This window comes from Bubalus bubalis, chromosome 3, assembly GCF_019923935.1.
Source record: "Bubalus bubalis isolate 160015118507 breed Murrah chromosome 3, NDDB_SH_1, whole genome shotgun sequence".
In the NCBI taxonomy this organism is placed as follows: domain Eukaryota; kingdom Metazoa; phylum Chordata; class Mammalia; order Artiodactyla; family Bovidae; genus Bubalus; species Bubalus bubalis.
This window is the reverse complement of record NC_059159.1, coordinates 93,765,553-93,789,025: the sequence shown is the minus strand read 5'-3', so window position 1 is coordinate 93,789,025 and position 23,473 is coordinate 93,765,553. Positions and strand designations below refer to the sequence as shown.

The following is a 23,473-nucleotide window of genomic DNA, read 5'->3' as shown; positions in this document are numbered from 1 at the left end:
AATTAAAAAAAGCTAAAAGTGAACCACAGAACATTAACTTTTAAATTTATTTCTGAACTTCCTGGCTGTTTCTTTCCTTTATCCTTTAAAAAAAAAATTACTCAAAATTAAATTTTTACACTCATGAAGCCAATAACCATGCTGATGAAAAGTATCACAAGTCATGATTCAATCATGAAAATACCTGAAGCAAAAAGGCTGAAAGTCACTTTTATTTGCAAATAAAAAGAAATCAATAAAATCTGAATTCTTACAGGCAAAGGTTTGGCAACTCCTATTCTCACAGTTCCTGATGGTGCACCCTTCAGGGCCTGGACAGCTTCTTCGAGACTGCTGTTTTCCAAGTTAACATCATTGACAAACATGAGTCGATCTCCAGGGAGAAGTCGTCCATCCTTTTCGGCAATTCCACCAGGCACCAAAGAACGAATGACGATCACAGTGCTTGCTGGATCAACTGGATCCTGAAAGGACGAGAAAGCAAAGAGCAGGCAACTCCTCTCTACACTTAAAAATGTTATTACCGGTTGCACTCTCTGCATTGTAATGGATGGGTACATTTTTCAAAGTGTCTTTTAAAAATTCCATACAACACTTCCAGTGAATTATCTGGGTGAAGGCTATCTCCATTTTGAAGAGTTTAGGAAGAGTCCACCCTAAACAATGCATCCCCACTTTCAATAGTTCCCAAGTAGATGTTTTAAATTTTATAGGTAAATTTAAAAGTGTGACTTCAGCTATTGACAAACTGTCCAACTTTATAACTATCATCTGAGATTCATGAATTATTAATAGCAGCATTTACTGACAGGCTGTTACTATTGTGGAACATCAGTATATGTGAGTGTTCTGAGGAAAGGGCTTGTTTTGGGAATGAAGAAATATAGAAGGAGGCCATATCGTAGTTGATAATGCAGTGTTTTCTGATACACAGCAACCTTAATATTAGAACAAGACTCCAGAACCACGCCTGAGAAAGAATACAACTCTCTGGAGTCATATGAGACAGCCTTCCAGCTCAGTATTAATTAATGAGGAGCAGCAGCTGCACCTCATCACCCAGCAGTAGCATCCCCTCAGTAACTCGGCACCGAGCGCAGCACGAGGATGCTGCTACACCTGACCTGACCTAATTTAAGATTATTCATCAAGTTTGGTCAAATAATATGAGAATTTACAATATACCCAAAATGATATATCCATCATTCATTTCAGACAAAAGAAGTATTTGATAGTTTCTGTGTTACCAAATATGGTTCAAATATGAACCATCCATTAAGAGCAAGGAAATAAAAACAATTTAGATATATTCCCCAAAGAAACAGGAAAACTGTATTTCTATGATATTCCTAAAAAGTAATCTGCATAGTCTTCAAATTTCCAAGAGCTGAAATATAAAAGAGCTCAAAAATCTCAATGCCAAAAAAATGCTTTATAATAATAATCTTATTATAAATTATTATTCTGAAAGATTAGAAACAAGAACACATATTTGATGACTCTAAAGTATTATCTACTTTTGCTCTGCCAGTAACAATATGCATTTAGCATCTGTTATCTCTTTTTAACAAAATTTGTTAGAAGTAGGATATATTTACCTGGTAATCTAAAATGCTAAAACCAAGTCCTTGGCTCCCTTTCTCCAGCTCTATGTTCTGAATATCGGCTTCCCACATAGCCAAAGGTCCTTGAACTTCCTCTGCATTCCGACCCACATCAGTCATTGCCAGCACAGGATCCTCTGTCTCCGAGCACCCGATGAACTCACCTAGATCTACATGAGGCTGGATAAACAGACCAGACAGCTCTTATTTCAGATGTACTAGATCTGCAGATGTACATACCAACACTATGAGGAAAAGGGAGATTCCCAGCATCTGTCCAGAATATAGCATTCACATATGAGCAGCAATAGTTTACCAAGAAATCTTTATGAATTAAGGTAGCAACTTAGAAATAACCTAACTTGTAACAGGCACTTAAAATGTATGGGTCAAAGAGCTTCCATAAAAATATATAGTGATTCTATCTTAGCAGCATAATTCTGTGTAATTTTCACCTTTTTTCATCAGTGTCTGAATCACATCTGTTATTAGAAAAAGAAATGTAAAGCTATTTTTGATATTAAAGAAAAAGAATGCTTATGATAAAGTAGAACAATTCAAGAGGAAATGGCTGTATGTATAAGTTCTACACACTGAGCAAACAAGGGTTCTAAAATCCTATGAGTTGTGCACGTGATTATTTTATTAATAAATTAACATGCACAGTGGCAAGATGATATCTGAAGACACACTGGCCTTGGCCTGAAGACTTCCTCTATTATTTTCATTTTATCTGTGTTGCCTTGAGCTGCATTCTTAACCTGGGCTTCACAGTTATCCATCTCAAAGAATTTTTGCGGATTAAGGTAATATTTAAAAAGCACTTGGCACAAAAATAGGGGTCCAAACATTAGCGTCTTTTAGTCAAATATATTACAGTGAATCTAGATTATTTCAGTTTTGTATATCTCTTGAAGACATTAGATAGGAAAAACATGTTTTTGATGATGAAATGTTACTTTAAATGCTATCTTTGCTTTTTTAACAATTATTGTACAGTAGGACCATGGATGCAAATCTGTCCACCTGGTTTATTGTAATAATCCCATTTATATCACATAAAATATATCTGGATATGTATGGTGCTAGACTGGTTTCTACAGAATTTGGCATTATGTTTCTTATTTTCCCCTATTCTTATCACCCACATGACAAGCACTGAGCTGGGGAGGTTATACAAAAGTATCTTTGACTAGATATGTACTATATATTCGCTACTTTCATATTAAATTTTCCCTCTATTAAGGGGCACAAGTGTCTACTTCATCGGAATACTATGAATAAATTATAGAAGCACCTATTTTGTAATAATACCTAATGACTGACACTTTACCTCAAGAAAAGTGAGATTCAGAAAGATGAAGTGACTTGCTCATGGTCACAGAGAGAGTAAGGGTCAAGCCTGATTCAAATCTATGTCTGTCTGACTCCAAGATCTAGCCTATACGCCACAGGATTTGTGAGGAAATCAGTACCAAGTAAGAGAAAAAAAGGCTTAAAGATTTTTAAACGCCATATAGCCTTCCCATTATACATTCAGATTAGTCTCCCGTATCTGCGTGTCTGATACCTTTTCTGTTAGTTCAACGCCACGTAAGTCCAGGCTCTCCAACTCCGACGGGGCAGCGGGTGGCACCGTTCGACGGCAGCACACCATTGCCACCTCTATGGGCAGCTCTTTCAAAACAGTCACCACATCCTGGTGATTCTCCCCAAGTAGAGTTATGCCATTCACCTGTGCAAAAAGAAAAGTTGACCAAGAAAGAACACTTCCTAACACTTCAAAGCAATTTTTTATTACATTAATATAAATTGTACTCAAGGGATGATCATAGCTATACTATGCTCAGAACTATGGCCGGATCTGCAGTAGTGTTGCCTAAAATAATTTACATGCAACACTACAGTCTTATTGGAATTGGACTTTCTAAAGTAGTCACAGAAAGATCACTAGCTTTCACCCATGTTTCATATGCCTGTGTAATAGTTTAGAAAGGGAGAATTAATAAAATTGTTCCCAAAGAATAAAGCTTGTTTTAAAATGATATATTACCATGAAATGAAAAAGTTCAAGATAAAAAATGGCATGTATTTTATTATATACTAATACATTTTAAAAGTAGGATAAATTAATAAGTTCAAATTTTCATACATATTCATTAAAAATATCTGGAAGATTGCATAGAACCAATAATAAGCAGTTACACCTAATGAACGGTTGGGACAGAAAAAAACACTTCTCACTGGAGTATATTTTTGTCTTATATGTGATTATGAAACGTGAATATATTACCTATTCTAAAATTTGAACGTTTAAAAAAATGTAAAGACAATTTTTATATTCTTTGGACCTAAAACAAACAAAAACCATGCATGGAATTAGGTCTGATGATCAATGTATATACAGCTTGGAAATTTCTGCTCTGGGTAAAGTTTTACTTGTGTATCTCTCTCAAGTACCCTTTGGAGGAGGAACTTAAAATAAGAACTTAATTGTTTACCACATTAAGCATCCCACAGCTTTTTCAGAATTTTATTTACGAAGGGGAAGATGGAATAGCTTGCTTACTTCCAACAGCTCATCTCCACTGAAAAGCTTCCCACTGTGTCCAACAGGACCTTCCGGGAGGACAGATCGAATAAAATGATGGCCTACTGTTGCTTCCAGACTTATCCCCAACCCGCTGTTCTCGCTGAACTTGCTCACACGAGCCACCTGAAAGGAGAGATATCATCACGATTTTTAATATTCTTTTTTTTTTCTTTTGCTGTATATGTATTTTATGTTCACCCCCCAGAAGGTCAAATTTCTCACAAAAGCTTCAAAAAACACATGTATACCTGTGGCGGATTCATTTTGATATTTGGCAAAACTAATACAGTTATGTAAAGTTTAAAAATAAAATTAAAAAAAAAAAAAAAAAACCTTATTTTAAAGCTGCAAACCTTTAGCGTTTTGCCTTGGAAAGAGTATTGATGTCTATTAGTTCCCTGAACCAACACAAACCAAGAGGAAGCAGCCAGGTGCAAGCTTCCAAGATACTCTGTGTTATCGAAGATGCTGATACCAGATGGAGGGTAGTCAGAGGACCACTGATAAAACCAGAAGCCTGAGCTCAAACCACACAAAGACACACCCTTACCACCTTCCATGTGCTAGGACTACACTAATCCCATTACGCAGATTATCTCACTTACTTTTCATAAATAGGTACAATGTCTATCCCTGCTTCCAAACTTACAAAAATGAGGTTCTGAGAGATCAGTTTCAATAGTCACGCAGCAAACAAAAGCGCTTTGAACCTCAGCAGTCTGAACCCATGGCCCAGGCTCTGGACCATACACTGTATCAAGGGGACAACACTTGTCTTTAAAAGTGAATCAAAGCTTAAAACAGGAGAGTAAACTTTTTATTTTCTACTGTTACTCTAAATAACGAAGAACATTAGGAAATCACTATTTTTACAGACAGTCCAATCACTATAATATTAAAATCAGAAAGTATACTAAAGACGATCTGCTTTATCCCCTTTATAGTTAAGGGAACTGAGTGATAGACAGACTGAGAAAAATACTGTTTAATTATAAAAGATCTTTTTCAAATCTTAATGATAATGAGCACAGAGTTAATACTGGAAGCTGCATTATCTGAGTTTTAAATCTATTGTTGACAAAATTCTTTAATTCCTTATTTAGGTATCACTTCTTCCATGCAGCCGTCCACGTCCCCAAATACATCTATCAATGCTTCTTTCTACTACCCCACTCCTCCTATTACTTCATTTGTGCTGTGTAACTACATAGGAAGCAATTGTAAATCCAGACATGTCATATTTACCTGTGTTTGATAAGGGCCTATAAACAGCTTAGCCCTTTCTGACTTATAAATTTTCAACCTTGATACATTACTGGAAGTGCCACCAAAATAACATGTAGACAAAGGGCAGTTGAAAGTCCACTCTCCATTCTGACCTCTGTGAGGAGTGGCTAGTGAAAGCGTCCTCTTACCACTCAAGTATGACCCAAAGGAGTGCAGTTTCAGTTGTGCGTGCCAGCCATGTTAACCCCACCCCACAAAGGAACCTCCCAACTTTCGTTTCATGCTAAACTAACCATAGTTAAGCTGGACTTTGTTGTATTCTTTCTTGACTCAATTTAAAATGGGAGGGAGGAGGGAGGAGGGTTCAGGATGGGGAACACATGTATACCTGTGGCGGATTCATTTTGATATTTGGCAAAACTAATACAGTTATGTAAAGTTTAAAAATAAAATAAAATTAAAAAAAAAAATGGTAGTCACAGCTGTACTTACTCAAATCTTATTTGATACAAATTGATTAAAAAAAAACTTTGTAATGAGGATTAAAAGAAACACTGAGAATACTGCTTGACACAAAGTACTCAGTAAATGTTATTTTTAGTAATATTATATGTAATTATCTTTTGGGTTTTATCACCTTTAATCTAGAGCTACTTGAACATCATAAGCAATATGAAAATTTTTACCTAACCAAGTATTTTACTGTTCCTTTTGAAATTCCTGAAATTTGCTGGTATATACCTAAAGATTCATAATCAATGTCCACTTCATTAAAACACTTTTTAGAATAGCAGATTACAACTGCTACTCTAGGTATGCAAGTTGTTAAATAAACATGAAATGGTTCACTATGGCCTAAGTAAAATGAAAAAAGCATGCAGACTAAAAATCCTCAAGAAGGGTAAGAGCATAAGAATGATAAAGAGTAAATAGGAAAAAGTTCTTTTTACAATTCTGTACTAAGTCATGATGATTTTTGTTTTATTTTCAAGTAAATTCTGTCATTCTATACAGATTATTTCCATAAATGCCAGGAATGAGAATCAGAAAAACTCTTCCTTTTATCTATATAATATACACTACAACCAGAAATAGTCATGAATTATAAGTTCTAAAACTTCCATTCCATGTACTTTAGCACCTTGGTTATTTACTATCCAACTTTCTCCAATTTGAATTTTTAAATATCTGAATCAGCACATTTAGGTCTTTGAAAAAAACCCTGGTGTTTGCAACTTCTCTAGGACTATTTACAATAGACATCTTTGACTATAACAGTCACCTTTATTACTATCAGAAACTCCCCGCTCAAATACAGTTCACAAGTTAGGAAGTTGGGGAGGGGAAGCTAACGTACCACAATTTCATAATTAATCCCCATAATCCTTTGCCACTTGGTCAGCAGGGCAGCTTCCTGTTGTTGAGCATCTTCTATTTCTTCTCTCTCAGCTGACACTAATGGAAGAGTAGACACAATTAGTGACATACTACAAAAATCTCCATGTTTCAATATTCTGTACCAGAGACACAGGATGAGAACCTGTCTGTCATACTGTTAGGTAGGAAGTCAGGCATGAGCAATGAGGGGTGGCCCGGCTGAAAAGGATGCAAGCTGATCTCTAAACCCCATCCTAGACACATCCAGGGGAGCTCACAAATATGCTACAAAATAACCACAGATTTTTCCAACTCGGGCACATGTGCCCAAGGCACACTAACCACAGGGGCTTCTCCAGGTAACCTTTAGGTAGCTAGGAAGGAGCCCACTAAGGGTCCATAAATACTCTACACACACACACACACACATATATCTGACAAAAGACTGAATTATGGGAAGGCATAAACAACATATCCTGCTGTTAACTTGGAGTTGTCAATAGGCTTCGAGCGGGTGCCCATTTGCATTCACTTTCACTAACTGGTGGTGAGTGCAAGCCCTATTTTGCATTTTGCACAGGGCATAACCAAAAGGAGGAGACAGAAAGTATAAAAAGGGGGACACCAAGAGGAATCAGAAAGAGGGATGACAACTCCTTTGGGGTTGGCCTGCTCCCATGTCTTCGGAGTGTCTGTCTGATAAAAGATCTGTCTGCTTGAGATGAACTGAGCTGTAATTGTCTGTTGTTCTAAACCCTTTAGTCCGTCATACCAAATTTTTGTTGAAATGAGACAAGAACTGAGGAAGAACCGACATGACAATAATAAATTTGACTCTTCTCCTAATATATGATTTACTCTTATTTCTCTACACATTTTAACAATTCACTTTAGAACTGTATATTCCAACACTATTCTCTTTTAAGAGATATCTTTTAGGTCTTAACTGTATTTCAATTAAAGTATCCATATATTATCTAACTTTTATTTGAAAGAATAAGGACTCTAAGTAGCTCTAGGATTCGCTTGATGGCCCTCTAGTGACTATTAAAAAACTATGCTGCCTTCTATGTTAATCTCTTTCATTTTCATTTGGTTCTACAGAGTACAGAAAGGAACATGCTATGACTCAGAAAAAAATAAACAAAAGAAATTAACAAATAATAGATGCAACTCCATGTACTCCATGTACAATGAGAAAATATAAATAAAAAATAAGAAACAAATGGGAAATGTAGATTAAATTAAAACCCTATAATAGGAATCATATTAATTGGTAAAAAAAAAAAAAAGGAAAGTGAAATCTATTTTGTGAAGAAAGTCACAAAACAATTATGTAAACAATACTGAATTAAAATAAACTGGTTGAGGATAATTTTCAAGTCATATTCAAGGATTTCCTATGCCATAATATTTCTTACTCATAAATGCTGTCTTTTAAAAAAATCTTTACAAGGCACTACTCCCTAAATTAGATTTTCAACATCACTTTTAGCATTCAATTCTCAAATTTAAAGAGTATTCTAAAGTTCAGATGTCTCATTAACTGCCTGCTTGTTAGTGGAATGAATGGGCTTTCACTCCAGGCCTATTCAGGTTTTTTATGCTTTAAATTAATAATATTCAGCTTTCTCCTTGAGAAACTAGAAACAGTAAACTATATATTTCTTTAAAAATCTGGAGACTAGCTCCCCAAAATAAGTATTTTTCTCTTCAAAAGCATATTCAGTGCTGAGAGGATACATGTGCAGGAGTGAACACAGATTATAGGAAACCTTTCAACCTGATGAGAGTTAAAAACAGGAGGGTCAGTTCAGTCCCACCTCCTCCCATAACCCATTTCTCTGATTCTGCAGTGGTTATACAAGTGAGCAGTGATTCAAGGAGGGTGAGATTCTGCATAAAGAAAGTAGGAATCTGTAAGCTAATAATAAAAGATTTGTATTCATTCAATCAATCTACAGTCACAAAAACCCTCCATGTTCCCTCTTCCCCATATGTCCCAAGATGAGATTCCAGGCATATTTAAAAAAACCCGAAAGTCCAATCTTCTGATGTTACTGAAAAGTCAAATGACTTGCCCAGGCTCACACAATGAGTTGAATTTCTGTGGAAGAGGCAACGATATCATATCCCTTGTCTGAGGAACAGCACTTGAGTAGAGGCACTAGAATCACTTAGATATTTTTTCCTTTATTTTAAAAAGATTGTGGGACTCCTGATCCCAAGTCTAGACTCTCTCACTCTCAATGCACATCACCGAAGTAAAACAGACAGTTGAGCCTTTAAGGCCATACACTACACTCACTCCATCTACTATGTCGAGTTTCATGCTTTGAATCATTTTTTATCCTTTTCCAGAAACTGTGGTGCTAGAGAAGACTCTTGAGAGTACCTTGGACAGCAACCAGTCAATCCTAAAGGAAATTAACCCTGAATATTCATTGGAAGGACTGATGCTGAAGCTCCAATACTTTGACCACCTGATGCAAAGGGCCAACTCATTGGAAAAGACCCTAATGCTGGGAAAGATTGGGGGCAGGATGATAGAGAGGCAACACAGGATGAGATGGTTGGATGGCATAGACTCAATGGACATGAGTTTGAGCAAACTACAAGAGATAGTGAAGGACAGGGAAACTGGCGTGCTACAGTCTATGTGGTCACAGAGTCGGACATGAAAGAGCGACTAAACAACAAAGTACTTGCGATATTCACTTTATCCTAAATAATTCCTACACTTACTAGTGTAAAAATTGCAGACTGTGATTAACACCTGAGAATCCTACTCACTCTTGGGATAACAAATATTCACTTAAACCAAAAAAGTTAAATCACAATTTTCAGCAAGAAAAATACTTAACAATGAAGGAGCAAATATTTAAATGAACTGCAGCACTTTGATATAACTATTTAGTGAAGGGCAGAATTCCCATAAGGAAATCTGTCTTGGGCTTCATTCAGTGGATTTAATATGTCAAACACCTAAAGCAATATGACAGGTCAAGGAAGCATGGACCACCCAGCCTAGAAAGATGGCAGCAACATGTTGACATAACTATGTGTAACAATGATGCCGTAAAATTTCTTTAAGCAGTGTGAAAAAAATTTGGAGAAAAAGCCTGCAAAATAGTCATACTTTCATTTAAAAGTTTATGCTTTAAAGATTCATTTTTTATGTTTATTTTTTAAATGCTTTAACCCTTTACTGTTGCTTTTCAGTAAGACATATATTGGTTATATCTTAAGAAACAAGGGGAATGAAATAAAACCCTGTAACAGAATGATTTCTAAAGGCTCTAGTTTTAAAAAAATGAAGACTGACTCAGCAAGAAAATCTGCCAGTTATAAATAAACAATTTTAAACAACTAGAGCAATTAATCACATCTCTAAACAAGGATTTAACACTCTTTTTTGAAAGCCATTTTTCTAATAATTTATAATATATCCATAGAGGTTGAACCACATCTGTAAAAGTCATTTCTCTAAAAAAAGTAATAAATATCATAATAACCTGGTTCCGTGTGTTTACCTTCTTCTTCAATTGGTAATATGCTGGCGTTTCTCCTCAGAGATAAAGAATCTTCATCTTCTTGATAATTATCTTAAAGATAAGAAGATTTTAGCACTTGGGCCTGTAATATAATCAAGCAACTTGACTTTTTCAAACTCCACTTTATTTGAACACCTAGATGAGAGCTAACTTTTTGTATCTAAATTTAGTTTTCAACAATCATAGGTACTTACAGGAAAGTTCTCCTGCTAATGGAACAAAGAAGTGATAAAATTCCCCTGGGATTTGCCTCCCTGTTTCCTGGTCTGCAATTAGTAGTGTGTGGAATAAATGGTCAACAGCTTGAGAAATGAAACACACTTTCAAACCAACAGCCTGACTTCTACGAATAAATGCTTACATCAGAGGGCTACGCGGGAATTTTGGTAATTTTCAGAGATGTTCATGTACAAACACTATGAATGACATTTCTAAATGTGGAAATGAGGGTCTCATGGTCTACCGACTGAGCTAGTCAAGCCTAGACACTGACTTAAAGCGGATTCTTTCAAGAAAAGGCTGGGCAATTTGGAAACATTACAGGGCTCACATACATAATCTAGGCAGAACAAACTTCCCCCTAAAGAGAAAATGTATCAATGACATCCCAAAGTAAGGCAACAGCAGAAAGGGAAATGACTGTACATGATTCTAAGTGAGAAGTGGTGACTGAGAAAACAGGACAGAAATTTGCTTTATTCAGAAGTTGTTTCTACAGTTAACGGACAAATCCCTGGTTGCAGTTAATCCCCACTATATTAAAATCCCTTTTTACTTGGTTCTTAATGAATAGTTACAACTAAGATGTTCTTTAAATAATTTCAGAATTAGAAAAAAACTGTTATGAGTCTAACCGAAAAATCAGACTCATGTGTCCTCACCTTTGCTAACATTTGCATTAACAGGAGACAAAACTGCGTCTTTTGTGACGTCCTCCCGCGACGCCAGTTCAGCATCCTGCTTAGTTCTTCTCATGAGCGTCAGGTGCACAGTCTGCCCCGTGTGTCGCAACACCTCCACTGCTTGTTGATTGGTAAAACCCTGAAGGTTTGTGCCATCTACCTATGGTAGGGTTAGATCAAGACATGGTAAAAATAAAAGGATACCAACTCATGAGACACGTGGTTACTGCTGGTCAGTGAGAACTGAATTAGGAATGAGTACTCCCCTAGTTAGGGAATGGGCTGACACCTATTTGGGGACCAGTACTAGCTCAGATGCACTGGAATCACGCAGGGGTGTTTCATTTGTTTTAATATAAGTGATGGAGTCTCTCTTCTAGAAATTATAAGCCAGCGGGTCTCAGGGTGAGGCCCAGGATTCTCTGTCTCTTAAAATATTCTTCTATATTTCTCAAGAGATCCAAATACACAGTCAAGCTTGGAAACCAATACTAGGTAGGACACAGAGGTATAGATGATCGTGAAGAAAGTGGTCACTGAGAGTGCTGACAAATTCCAAAGAAAGATGACGAAACTACCTTCCTTTTTTATATCTTTGTCTCTTCTAAAAATATTTTCCCTTTTTCCTGTTCACAAAGGACAAAACACTTGAGGGTGGCCCAGTGATCTTTGCAAACTACAGATATGATCCTATCACCCCACCCCGCCTTACACAGAACAATCCTTAAGATGTGCTCCCAATCCTCAATGTGGCTTAGAATGGCCCGTGTCAACCCCACCTTGCATCATCGACCTCATCCTGCAGCATCCTGTCTATTTCTCTGCCCTCCAGCTCCAGAGGATCGTTTCCCTTTCTCTGACTTGCAGCACTCCTTCCAGTCATGAGGTCTTTGCAAATTCAGTTCCCTCAGTCTCTCCAGCCCACACTGCTTCTAATTTATTCACTGAGAAGAAGCCCATAACTGCTTAGTTCAATAGTTATTTCCACAATTAAGCTACTGATGCCCATGACTACACTTAAAGCCCCCTTTACCAATTCTCCTTCATGGCATTTAACAGAAATTTAATTTTATGTTTTCCAGCATTATTTGGTCTATGACTGCATCCTCCAAGAGGACAGGTTCTGTGTGTCAGCAAAACAAAATGCTGGGAATTCCCTGGCAGTCCAGTGGTTAGGACTCTGTGTTCTCACTGCTGACGGCCCTGGTTCAGGCATCTCTGAGTGGGGAACACAACCCACAAGCCATGCGGACACACACACACACACACACACATACACACACACACACACAACAAAACCAGTGCTGTTTTCAGAGTAGATATTCACAAATGGGAAACTGGCTCATATGGCAAAGATTTACTTGTGAAGCAAATTATATTTCTGAATAAATAAATGCAGGTTATAACCGCTTAATTTTTAAAATACACAAAATTTTAAAAGGAAAAATTTGGAAAGTTGAAAAAGTAGTACAATACAATTAATGCTGAAATTCAAAGTCACTGATACACCTTTTGAATTGTGAAATAGCTGTAAAATGGCTATGTAAGTATCATGCTTTTCTGAACACAGTCCTGACCATAGTAGGCATTCAAATATTTACCAAGTGAATGAGAACTACAATAAGACCTGTTATCAGTGATCTCCAAGATGAAGTACCTTTACTGTAGAGGTTTCTGGAAGAATGTAATAAAATTCATAATTAAATATATTTTTAAATCCCATTTAGTTTTATATACACACATATATAATTCATATATTAACTTTGTATATAAAATAATATATAATAAATATATAAAACAAGATGCATTATATATCATATAGCATATATAAATACATAGATAGGAGAAAAAAGGAAGGAGAAAGGAATAGGTTATAGATCGACTGATCGCTTGATAGATTGACATAGTTTTTTTTTTTTTAAAACAATGAGGATATTAAAAAAAAAAATCTAGAGACCTCTGATTGAAATGATCAGTCTGATACTCTGCAAGTTAAGTTTTGTATACTTTTGTACTAAATGGCAACTTTAACATAGGTGTCTAACTCTCTCCTCTTTCCTCCCATCTCTATCTTATTGATTCCCTTTTAGAAAGACTAATTAAAATATAACAACAGAGAAAACACTAAAACAAAGCTGGAAACCATGGAAGAAGACAAGTCCTTATACCAGTAACTTGGAGGAACTTCTATGAGGAATGGTCTGAATATGACCAGACTGAAGGCAGGGCAGCTGCATCTACATGTGAGGGAACATCTTGTGTGGTCTGCCAGATGAAACATCGGTAAAATCCAACAACTGTCTTTCATTAACAGGAGCCAGTCAGAAGGTACATGTGGACTTCAACTGGTGATTCCAAAAACCAATCAAGTGCCAGGCATCACACCAAGCTGGGAGCATACGCCACACAGAATCATATACACGCAATGAAGTCACACTATGCACACACATGCATCCACACACGACCCCAATCAACTCCACAACACGCACAGAAAACCACCTGTCAGTACAGACACACAATGTTCTTCATCCTGTTTTCCTGGTTTCCTCTATAGTCTATCAATCTACAAGTGAAACTGACTTGTAAATTTAAACTTTCTCCTTCTTGCTTTGCAATTCCTGAACTATTTGTATAAAAATCCATCTCATCTCCCTTTTGCACAAGCATAGTTCTCACAGATCTATGAGAAAAAAAAAAGGTCACAGGAATAGAATACCACAGTCTGAAAGAAAATGTGTGCCCTGAAGCCTGAGTACAAATATTTTCCAATGAGACCGTCACTGCAGGGAACAGAGTGATATTTTCTGAAGCTTCTCTTCAAAGAGATTCATTTTTCATTGTATTTATGGAAGTGGAGAGAATACATACAAAGAAGAAACAAGTATCTACCAAAAAAGAAAAAAGAAAACTATTGCAATGAAGGCATCAACAGCATTTTACATACTGTACAAAGTTATGGAATGGAAGACAGGAATATGCAACTTTCCTACGCTTTCAGAGGATAAGAACAGGTAGATAAAAATGATCAGGGACATAAGACTGAAGACATAATAAGGCTGATCTAGAAGGAAATGGCAATCCACTCCAGTGTTCTTGCCTGGAGAATCCTATGGACGGAAAAGCCTCGTAGGCTGCATACAGAGTCGGACACGACTGAGGCAACTTAGCAGCAGCAGCAGCAGCAGCAAATCAATATAATTACAAAAAATTACATGGGAGAAGGAAATAACTAAGGAAAAATAATCAAGGAAATTATGAGGAGATAAAGAAATCTGCCTCTATAAATCAGAGGTATATGAAAAACTAGAAACAAGACTAACACTCAGACAAATCTTGATTAAATTCTTGGATTTCAAAAATCAAAAGAAAAAAGCCTATTAGCTTCTATGAAACAGAGTGAGCAGATACCTTGTGAAATAAATTATGAACCCAAAATTTTATACTCAGTGTAACATATATGAAAATGGAAATTATGGTTGAAATGCTACGATGTTATCCTATAGTATCATAAGATAGCATCTGATAGCATCAATTATAGCATGAAATGTTATAATTATATCTTATACCAAAGTGTGTTATGAGAAGACCACAAAGCAGAAATTTAAGCAGTCTGGAATTATAATCTGTACACATTTAGGACATTAAAGGGCTGGGCTGTTAGAGATTAACAAAGACTTAAGAGGAGGTCGGAGAAGGCAATAGCACCCCACTCCAGTACTCTTGCCTGGAAAATCCCATGGACGGAGGAGCCTGGTAGGCTGCAGTCCATGGGGTGGCTAAAAGTCGGATACAACTGAGCGACTTCACTTTCACTTTTCACTTTCCTGCATTGGAGAAGGAAATGGCAGCCCACTCCAGTGTTCTTGCCTGGAGAATCCCAGGGACAGGGGAGCCTGGAGGGCTGCCATCTATGGGGTCACACAGAGTCGGACACGACTGAAGTGACTTAACAGCAAGTAAGAGGAGGTTGCTTTGCTTTTTTAGAGAAGAGTGCTATAAATCCCTACATAGATGTTCAACCTATGACCACAAGTCCAAAGAGCTGTGTCACATGTTGTAAGGAAGGATGCAGTAAGTACCTTGTGTTTAGCTCTATCAGGAGGTTAAGGGCGAGGCTCTTTAACTGCTCTGACAGTGAAACAAGAGAAAACTGCTATTATGTTGAGAACTGTTTGACAGCCTGACTCTGTCTGGGCACAGATCAGAAGGGGGCCACACACACACACACAAATGCATACACACACTCACACACACGAGAAAGCCAGGCTGGAGCCACCTTGAAACCTACCCAAGAGTACCCCTAGGGAATGATGGTGCCCAAAAACGAGAATTTATGGAGCAGAATGTTGATAAACTGCAGCCAAAGGGAAGAAGAGTCAGTCAGATGAAAAATCCACCATCTGTCATGGAACGCTCGGTCAAATATCTCTAGTAGGGTCTCCCAGAAACCCAAGAAGGAAACCTAAGTGACTGTCACATTTAAGCATGAGCCAGGCTCACAGAGCAAAAAACCATGTTACAGAAGTGCCAGTCAGGGATGAAGTGCCTTGCTGTCTTTTACTCTCTTCCTTCACACTGGTAAGGGTCAGCAGGCATAACAAGAAGGGGAGGGAGGAAAAGAAAAGCTCGGTATGGAAGACAGACTAGGAGTGCACTCTCTATCTCTACCAGTTCATAGTAGGCTTCTGCTAGGCCAGGGTGGGGGTTGAAATTAGAATATCATTTAGGATGGGAAATCTTTAATTACTAAATTAGAGCTGTATTTGGTGATCCTGATTGGCCATAGGACATTTTACTCTGAGAATAATAACTTGACCAAGATTTCCTCCAGGGGAAAAGGAAGACCTTTTCCTATAGAAAATAAAAGAGACATCTAAAGACAAATTTTAAAAGGCTGTTTAAGACTATCCCCCCAAGTCTTCTTAATGTGAAGTCTATGTTATTGCCAGCCAAAATGTCCAACTGTGCAAAGGCAACATAAAAGGTTCTCAGAGAGAAAAGCTTCTGAAAGTCTACCAACACATTCTCTTCCTATGAAATTTACTCAAAAAACACTCTAGCTGACTGAGCAGTTAATCAGATTTAAAACTCCAAGTGAGAAAAATGTGGCATACAAGGTTTAGTGCTGAGTAATAAGTAAAATTCAAATCCAAATAACACTATTACAGCAAACTTAAAAGTTTTAAGTCTTGGTCCATAAAAGATATACAAAATGGTATGTAACACATTGCTATTATCTATAATAGCAAACCACTATAAACAATATACCTCTCCATGAATAAGAGGTGCTTAAGTATATTATGATAGATCCATATGTGCTGATACAACTATACATACCAGGTATATTTCTAAACTAAATAAATAATAAAAAGGTATAAACTAATACAATCCTAAGTACAGATACATGGAAATTTTCTGAAATGTTAAATCATAAACTATTAAGAATGGTTTCTATTAGAAGAGCTTTTTAAGCCATGTTCAAATTTAATGTCCTTTAGACCTCAAAGACAAAAATTACTCTAAAAGAAATAAACATGTTATTTATTTTCAGGGTAACCATAGAGAAAAATCTCACAAAAATCTCAACTTTGAGGTGCCATAAAAATTCTTAAAATGCACATAACTTAGGCTGCAAGTTTTCATGTGCAATAGATTTTTACAGCTCAATCTTTTAAATATGTGGTTTAAGAAAAACCAAATGTATATGATTTTGTTTACTAAGTAGCAATAAAGTTCATTATGTAAAGGAAAAACATGTTTCCTTTTTTCCCCAAAAAACCTGATGACCTGAATTTAAAAGTATATTCCTTACTCAAATCTCACAGATGGTAGGTAGTAGCACAGAAGAAATTGCTATAATGGAATAATTACAGACTTTTAATCCTAGACTTTGGTTCAAAGTTTCTCAGTATCTTCATGTGTAATGTGAGAATAATGGTACATACTTTTCCAAAATTACAGTGCATGGTGCTTTGTACTGAAAAGTTACTCAGAAACTTTTATTAATATTTGATTTAATGGCAGATTTCAAGAGGTACTATTATTAATAAAATGAAGAAGTGATTAATAAACATAAAAACCCCAAGCCTTATAGAAGCACTTTCTGCTCAACATAATTACACACATCATAATATGGGACAAGGCACTGAAACCTGAATGAGGGCTCAGGCCAGCTCTGGTCCCTCATTATCACAATAAAAGACCCAATTGTCGCAGAGAGAAAAGTGCTGTGGAACGAGGCACAATGACAGTAAACTGTCTGGGTGCCATCTTGAGGAGATGGCACTGCAGTGTAGATACTGCTATCAATAATTATAGGGGAGAAATCCTAGTTAGAACAAATCGAAAAGCCAGCTCCTCAGTACAGTCAATCTAGCTGGCCAAGTCCTCCTCCAACACGGCCTATAATTACACACATATACAAAGAGGGAAATTGAGACTACTAACAAAGTCACAGAATAGCAAAGGCAACATCTGATACCTTTCCAAATTTTCTTTTCATGATACATTTCATGTATAACATTTTTTAAATCAGATGCATAATTCTATGCTGCTTTTATCAAAGATATCTGTATACCAATCTAAAAAAATGAATATATGACTTTTTGTCTAATGAAAAGTTTGGTTGACTTTACAAAACAGAGTCGCCTTATTAAATTAATTCTTATGTAGTAAAGAAAAAGTCTCATTGGCTCTATTCCCTGCCCCTGTAATACCTACACTGACACCCTAGAACCTTTTATGTTGCCTTTGCACACTAGGGGTTAAGAGAGCATAATTCATAAAACAGGAATCTTATGATAAAAGACTTATTTTTTAAAATAATACATCCTTAAATAATAGAAAATAATTTCTTAATCCTCTCTCCACTTCAACAATTAAAAATAAAAACATTATAGTTCAAAATAGTTGCTGCCAAGACAAAATTGAAAAAAAAAAAAAAAAAGACAGCAGTCGTGAAAAACAACTAGTATTAAGAACTTCTCTACCCATCTCTCAAAAGACTATATAAAATGATGGCATTTTACACAAAATTAATGGATGATCAAAGCACTGCATGATATTTCTTAAAAATCAAGGTGCTTCTAACTTTGAAGTTAGAGAATGTTGCTAAAAATAAAAAATCATAACACTGATGAGAGCAAAGGCAGTGACTTTATTGAAAGCAAGAAAATACTTCAGAAAAAAGGTGCTTCCACTTTTGAGTCAACCATCTCCTTTAGCACTTGCCCAAGCAAACTTATATGAGATTCCAGTTATAAATCAATGCAAATAATCACAAATTTGAAGGGAAGCTTTTGCGAGACTTACATGTGTAATCATTTCAGACCCTCAATAAATATCTGCTTAATTAACTAAACCATACTTATGTACCAAGTATACTATGTATTTTAAATTTTTATCCATTTATCTGCATATGGAACTCTGGGTCACTTACTCATCTTAGCTCTTGTGAATAATGCTGCAGTGATCAGGACTCCTCTATCTTAACATTCTATTTTCTTACTATTATTAAGATCTCAAGGGGAAAATGGAGACTTCATTAAAATATACACAAATGCATATTAAGATAAATCAGCATTCTGCAAATCTACTACAGAGAATATTAATATATGTTTGGGGAAAGAAAGAACCCATGATTACAAAAGTTTAGGAACCTCTGAAATAAAAGAGTTAAACAAGATTCTTTATTAGAAAACTTCTCAATTTTTTTATCTTTCAATGTGTACTGTGAATCCCTAAGAAACTGTATCCCAGGAAGCTTTTCCTATACTTATTTAACCAGAAAGCCCTTGATGCGGGGTTTCTTGGATTCACGTTCTGAAAAGTAGTTAGGGTAGGTCAGTTTACAACTAAACACAGAAGTGAAAGTTGGATTCTTTTTACACCACCTTGAACAGCTATATGGTCAAACATACTAATGTTACCAGGAAAACAATGCTGCCTTGATCTAACTAAGAGGGTCTGACTCTATTTCTTTATACTCTTATGGCTAAAGAAGCCTTGGTCATGGTGCCAACAAAATATTGTCATTCTGCTGATATTAAAAAATGCACACAACTCAAATTCAGATGCAAATACACTAAAACTTATAATGTATGGTCTTTATCTTCAGAGTATCTGCAGCTAAAATACAAGAAAAATTATTAATGTACCAAACTCATTAAAACCAGAAATCAGATCTATCAGAAGCTATTCAAGAAAGAGTCCCACTTTCAGAAATGACATCAATAAACCTTCTATCTAATGCTCTGATTTCCACCTAATAATATAATGAGTAATACTAACACCTAAAATCACAAAAGTAAGGTTAAATTAGTACAGAGCTACCTGTAAACCAGGTGTAAACCAGGAGAATGCATCTCTCAACCATGAAAATTAACAAAGATGTCATTAAATGTGTTACTTACTGCTATAATTTGGTCTCCAATTTGGATTCTTCCATCATGTTCCACAGCACTGCTCTTTGTAATGCTCTTAACAAAGATCCCTGAAGGTTCTAAGATTAGAAACAAGTTTGTTTTGTTTTATTATTTACGAAATACACTCAAAGAATACCCATCCTCCATTCTCCTAAAAATAAAGTCCTAATTCTGAGTAGATATAAATCAACAAACCACACAAACAAAATCACTACTAGAAACCTCGGCTACAGAAGAAGACAATGGTTTTGTTTATGTGAAATAAAATATCACAGTAACCTGCACTACTCCAAAGAAAGACTTCTATCAGTTTATCATGAAAATACATCATCAGACACATGAAAATATATTATGTTGATTCAGTATTTCATAAGACAAAGACATTAGAGGCAATTGCCAAGATAAAAGAAATAGAATATTAATGTTTAAAAACTACCTAATTTTTTATCTCCAATGTATCCTGCAATGGTAATTCCTAATCCTTGGACATTTTTAGTGAGCTCTACGTCAAACGTCTCACTTTCTTCACTTTTCTGAGTTGAAGCATCAACCTGAAATATAATTCGTAAAAAAAAAAAATACATATAAATAAACACACAGACAAACAAAACAAGCTTTTTTCAAGCCACACTCTTCATTTAGAAAAGGTATGATGTAATTAGTTCTTAAAGAACTCTGCTAAAGAATTACAGTTAGGGATTACTCCTTCAATCTTGACAACTTGGCCTCAGCATCACATTTTTACTCAAAAGCAATGTCAGGAGTAAAGCTGAACACCCTCTTCAGAGAAATATATTATTGGTTTTTTGTGAAAATCATAAAAAATTAGTTTCTTATTAACAGCTTATATTTTCAGGAGTGGCTCAACTTCCTTTTTGAAGAAGTTAGAGGATATAATAGAGTTGAAATAAAGCTTTGAATCCACATTAACAAGCTCAAATCTAGCTTTGTCATTGACTTTTTCTAAGCATCACTTTGCTCAGCTGTCTATCAGGAATAAGAAAAAGTCCAGCTAACATTCATTGAGCAGTTTCTACATAATAGACATCTGATATGTCTCAATTAATTTACTCCTTAGAAGAATGAATCAAGTACAATTACTGTCAGTTTTATGCGGGGAAACTAAGGAACATAAACTTTTGCAAGGACTCACAGTGAACCATCTAATAGAGGAAGAATTCAAACACAAGGCGCTGGTTGCAGAGCCCCTGCTCTTAAAAGATGCACAGTATGCAAACCCCCTTAAAATGTAAGGGCCACAGTGCCTGCTCAAGACATGCCATTATTCCTGTCTTAACTTGGAAGCTGATTCTAACATCATGAAGGTGAACCTGTCCTCCAGATAAAATATTAATAGACTGATGGTTATTTTGAAATCCAGTGAAAGGCACCAAATATTAATTAAAACTGTCTTTGTATTTGCTTTATAAATTCAAACTTCAACATGAAAAGCCCTTTAGAAGGAAAGCATGACTTTCCATGCTGATTTCCTTCACCCTGGAATGATATTTGGAAGCAGCATTCTCTAATATGTAGGCTTGTTATTATATACTGGACTAAAGGGCAAGGCTCCCTGAATAAAGCATGAATGGATTAGTGCAGTAAGTCATCAACAAGTTGCTGATATTATATACTGGTGTGGTGTCAGCAGATTCCAGAAAGTACCCTAGGAAGATCACAGAAGAAAGAAGGTTATGGTTTGAATAGACAGGCAGAATGGGGCTAGCTGGTAATGCTTTCTGATTTTCTTTAAGCATACTCTATATCTCATTGATAGTCACCTAAATGAGATATAAAATTTTATAGTAAAGTTTGATTTATTTTTTCATTGCACATAATTATCTATGCAAACTTAGCAAAAGCTTAAAGTTTAGATAATTACAAGAAAATGACAGGATGAAATCTGCTTCAATTGTAACAAATGTGTTTTCTATTTTTAATAGGACTTATGCAAGTGCTATTTTAGAGGGTGGCAATTTGACTATCGAATGGTTTTAAAAGGGGCACAAGCTTCAGAAATGATGATATGCACAGAATAGATATTTTTCTAAGCTTTCAATTACATCAAGTGGTTTTCGGTATTGCATTCATTTATATATTGCTGAATAAAATGTTTTGTTTACCACAAAAGAATGCCACTTAAATACTTTCATAAACAGGCTTTCTTTACTTTTTTCTCCCTGCAAAAAATAGCAACCAAACACAATCCTAAAAACAACAGAATCATGGAAATTTCAAGTGTTCTAATAAAGTTTTAAATGGCTTGTAGAGGAGGTTAGAATAAAAAAAAAAGGAGTTGGTAGCAACTATTTGGAAAAAAAAAAAAACTGTAATAGAAAAAAAACCTGCTTTTAGATCTACAAGAAAGGAATGTAGAACTAGAATTTGCTAGAAAACATATAGAAAGTGAGTATAATTCTCTTCTTAAATATTCAAGAAATTTCTGGATAAAATCATGTTGATATTTAATCCATGATACTGTGTGACTTTAACTATTTGAGATAACATTACATTATAATAATTTTGAAATATTCTAGCTTTTTGCACATCAGGAACAAAGATGGAATGCTCTGTCTATGAATAAAGCTTTTGTTACCACCCTGAAAGCATAACTTGTGTCTAAAAAACTTATATAACTAGGTCAAGAATAGTGACTTCTCATTACAAATCTTATAACAATTATATGACATACCTTAAAACAATAATATTGAAAGGTTTTAGTAAGTTTTATTCATCCACCTTGCCCTCCAAAAGACACTAAGAAGCAAGTTGTTGAAATGGAATGATTAGAACTTATAACCCACCTAACAGAAGACCTTCTAAATAAGAAAAATATAGAATAAAACATTTTAGGTATTAGTAGCATATAATTCATTTAAATTTATTCATACTTCAAAACACTTATCCTCATAAAAGTGTTGCTTAGAGAAAAATGCAAAATATTAATCAATCTATCCTTCATTTGTGAGATAGTATTCCTATTCAATAAACTATTATTAGTGCTAAAACATTCTCTATTTGAGGTTTGTTTCATTCTTTATCAATAATACACTAACATTAATAAATCTAGTTTCTAAATAAACATCACTGTCATCCAAGTGCTATAATCTATGACCTTCCCATTAACTTTTTATGTCCTTACCCGCATTTCTGGCGTAGAAGCTGGGGATGAGGAAAGGGTGGTGCCCAAAGAGGTAGGTGCTGTGGGCTCTTCAATGGCACCTCTTGCAATCATCAGCTTCACTCTGTTTCCACACTGTCTGAGGACTTGGGCTACCTGCTCACTGCTCATCCCTGCTAGATCTGTATCACCAATCTTCAGGATGTGGTCTCCACTGCATAATCGCCCATGCTAAATGAAAAGGAACTGGTTAGTCAGCTTGTTATTATTATTACTAACTTCATCAGAGAAACTCTAAATGAGAGAATGGGAATAATAACAAAAAAGAGCCATACTGTGAATTCTTGGTACATTAAACATAGTGTAGTGTTAACTCTCTTTCAAAGCATCCTAACATTATTCAATGTGATGTAAGTAACCGAAATATTAAAATAAATATTATTTAAATCAATAACTTATATGAGCTTTTCAATTTGATTTATATACACTTGATGCAAGAAAGCACTAGCCCTTCTTTGAATTTTTTGAGAAAAATAAAAGAGAGAAAATGCCACTAGGTAAAGCTGAAACTCCAATACTTTGGCTACCTGATGTGAAGAACTGAAATCATCTGAGAAGACCCTGATGCTGGTAAAGACTGAAGGCAGGAGAAGGGGACAACAGAGGATGAGA

The 23,473-nt window shown here is 35.7% G+C and overlaps 1 protein-coding gene across 13 annotated transcripts in view; it reads right to left on the bottom strand.

Moving 5' to 3' along the window:
- Positions 1-23,473, bottom strand: part of MPDZ (multiple PDZ domain crumbs cell polarity complex component) — a 168,079-nt gene that overhangs the window by 86,317 nt on the left and 58,289 nt on the right. For 12 of the 13 annotated variants that reach the window (XM_044939853.2, XM_025281520.3, XM_044939857.2 and 9 more), the window contains 10 exons: positions 22,823-23,032; positions 20,117-20,231; positions 19,669-19,757; positions 11,237-11,417; positions 10,317-10,406; positions 6,782-6,879; positions 4,174-4,320; positions 3,175-3,339; positions 1,599-1,784; positions 255-464 (listed from right to left, as the gene is read on the bottom strand). In XM_044939853.2, the coding sequence (XP_044795788.1) occupies positions 255-464; positions 1,599-1,784; positions 3,175-3,339; positions 4,174-4,320; positions 6,782-6,879; positions 10,317-10,406; positions 11,237-11,417; positions 19,669-19,757; positions 20,117-20,231; positions 22,823-23,032 (1,491 nt within the window). The remainder of the gene's footprint in view (positions 1-254; positions 465-1,598; positions 1,785-3,174; positions 3,340-4,173; positions 4,321-6,781; positions 6,880-10,316; positions 10,407-11,236; positions 11,418-19,668; positions 19,758-20,116; positions 20,232-22,822; positions 23,033-23,473) is intronic. The other variant, XM_044939850.2, reaches the window with a different exon arrangement.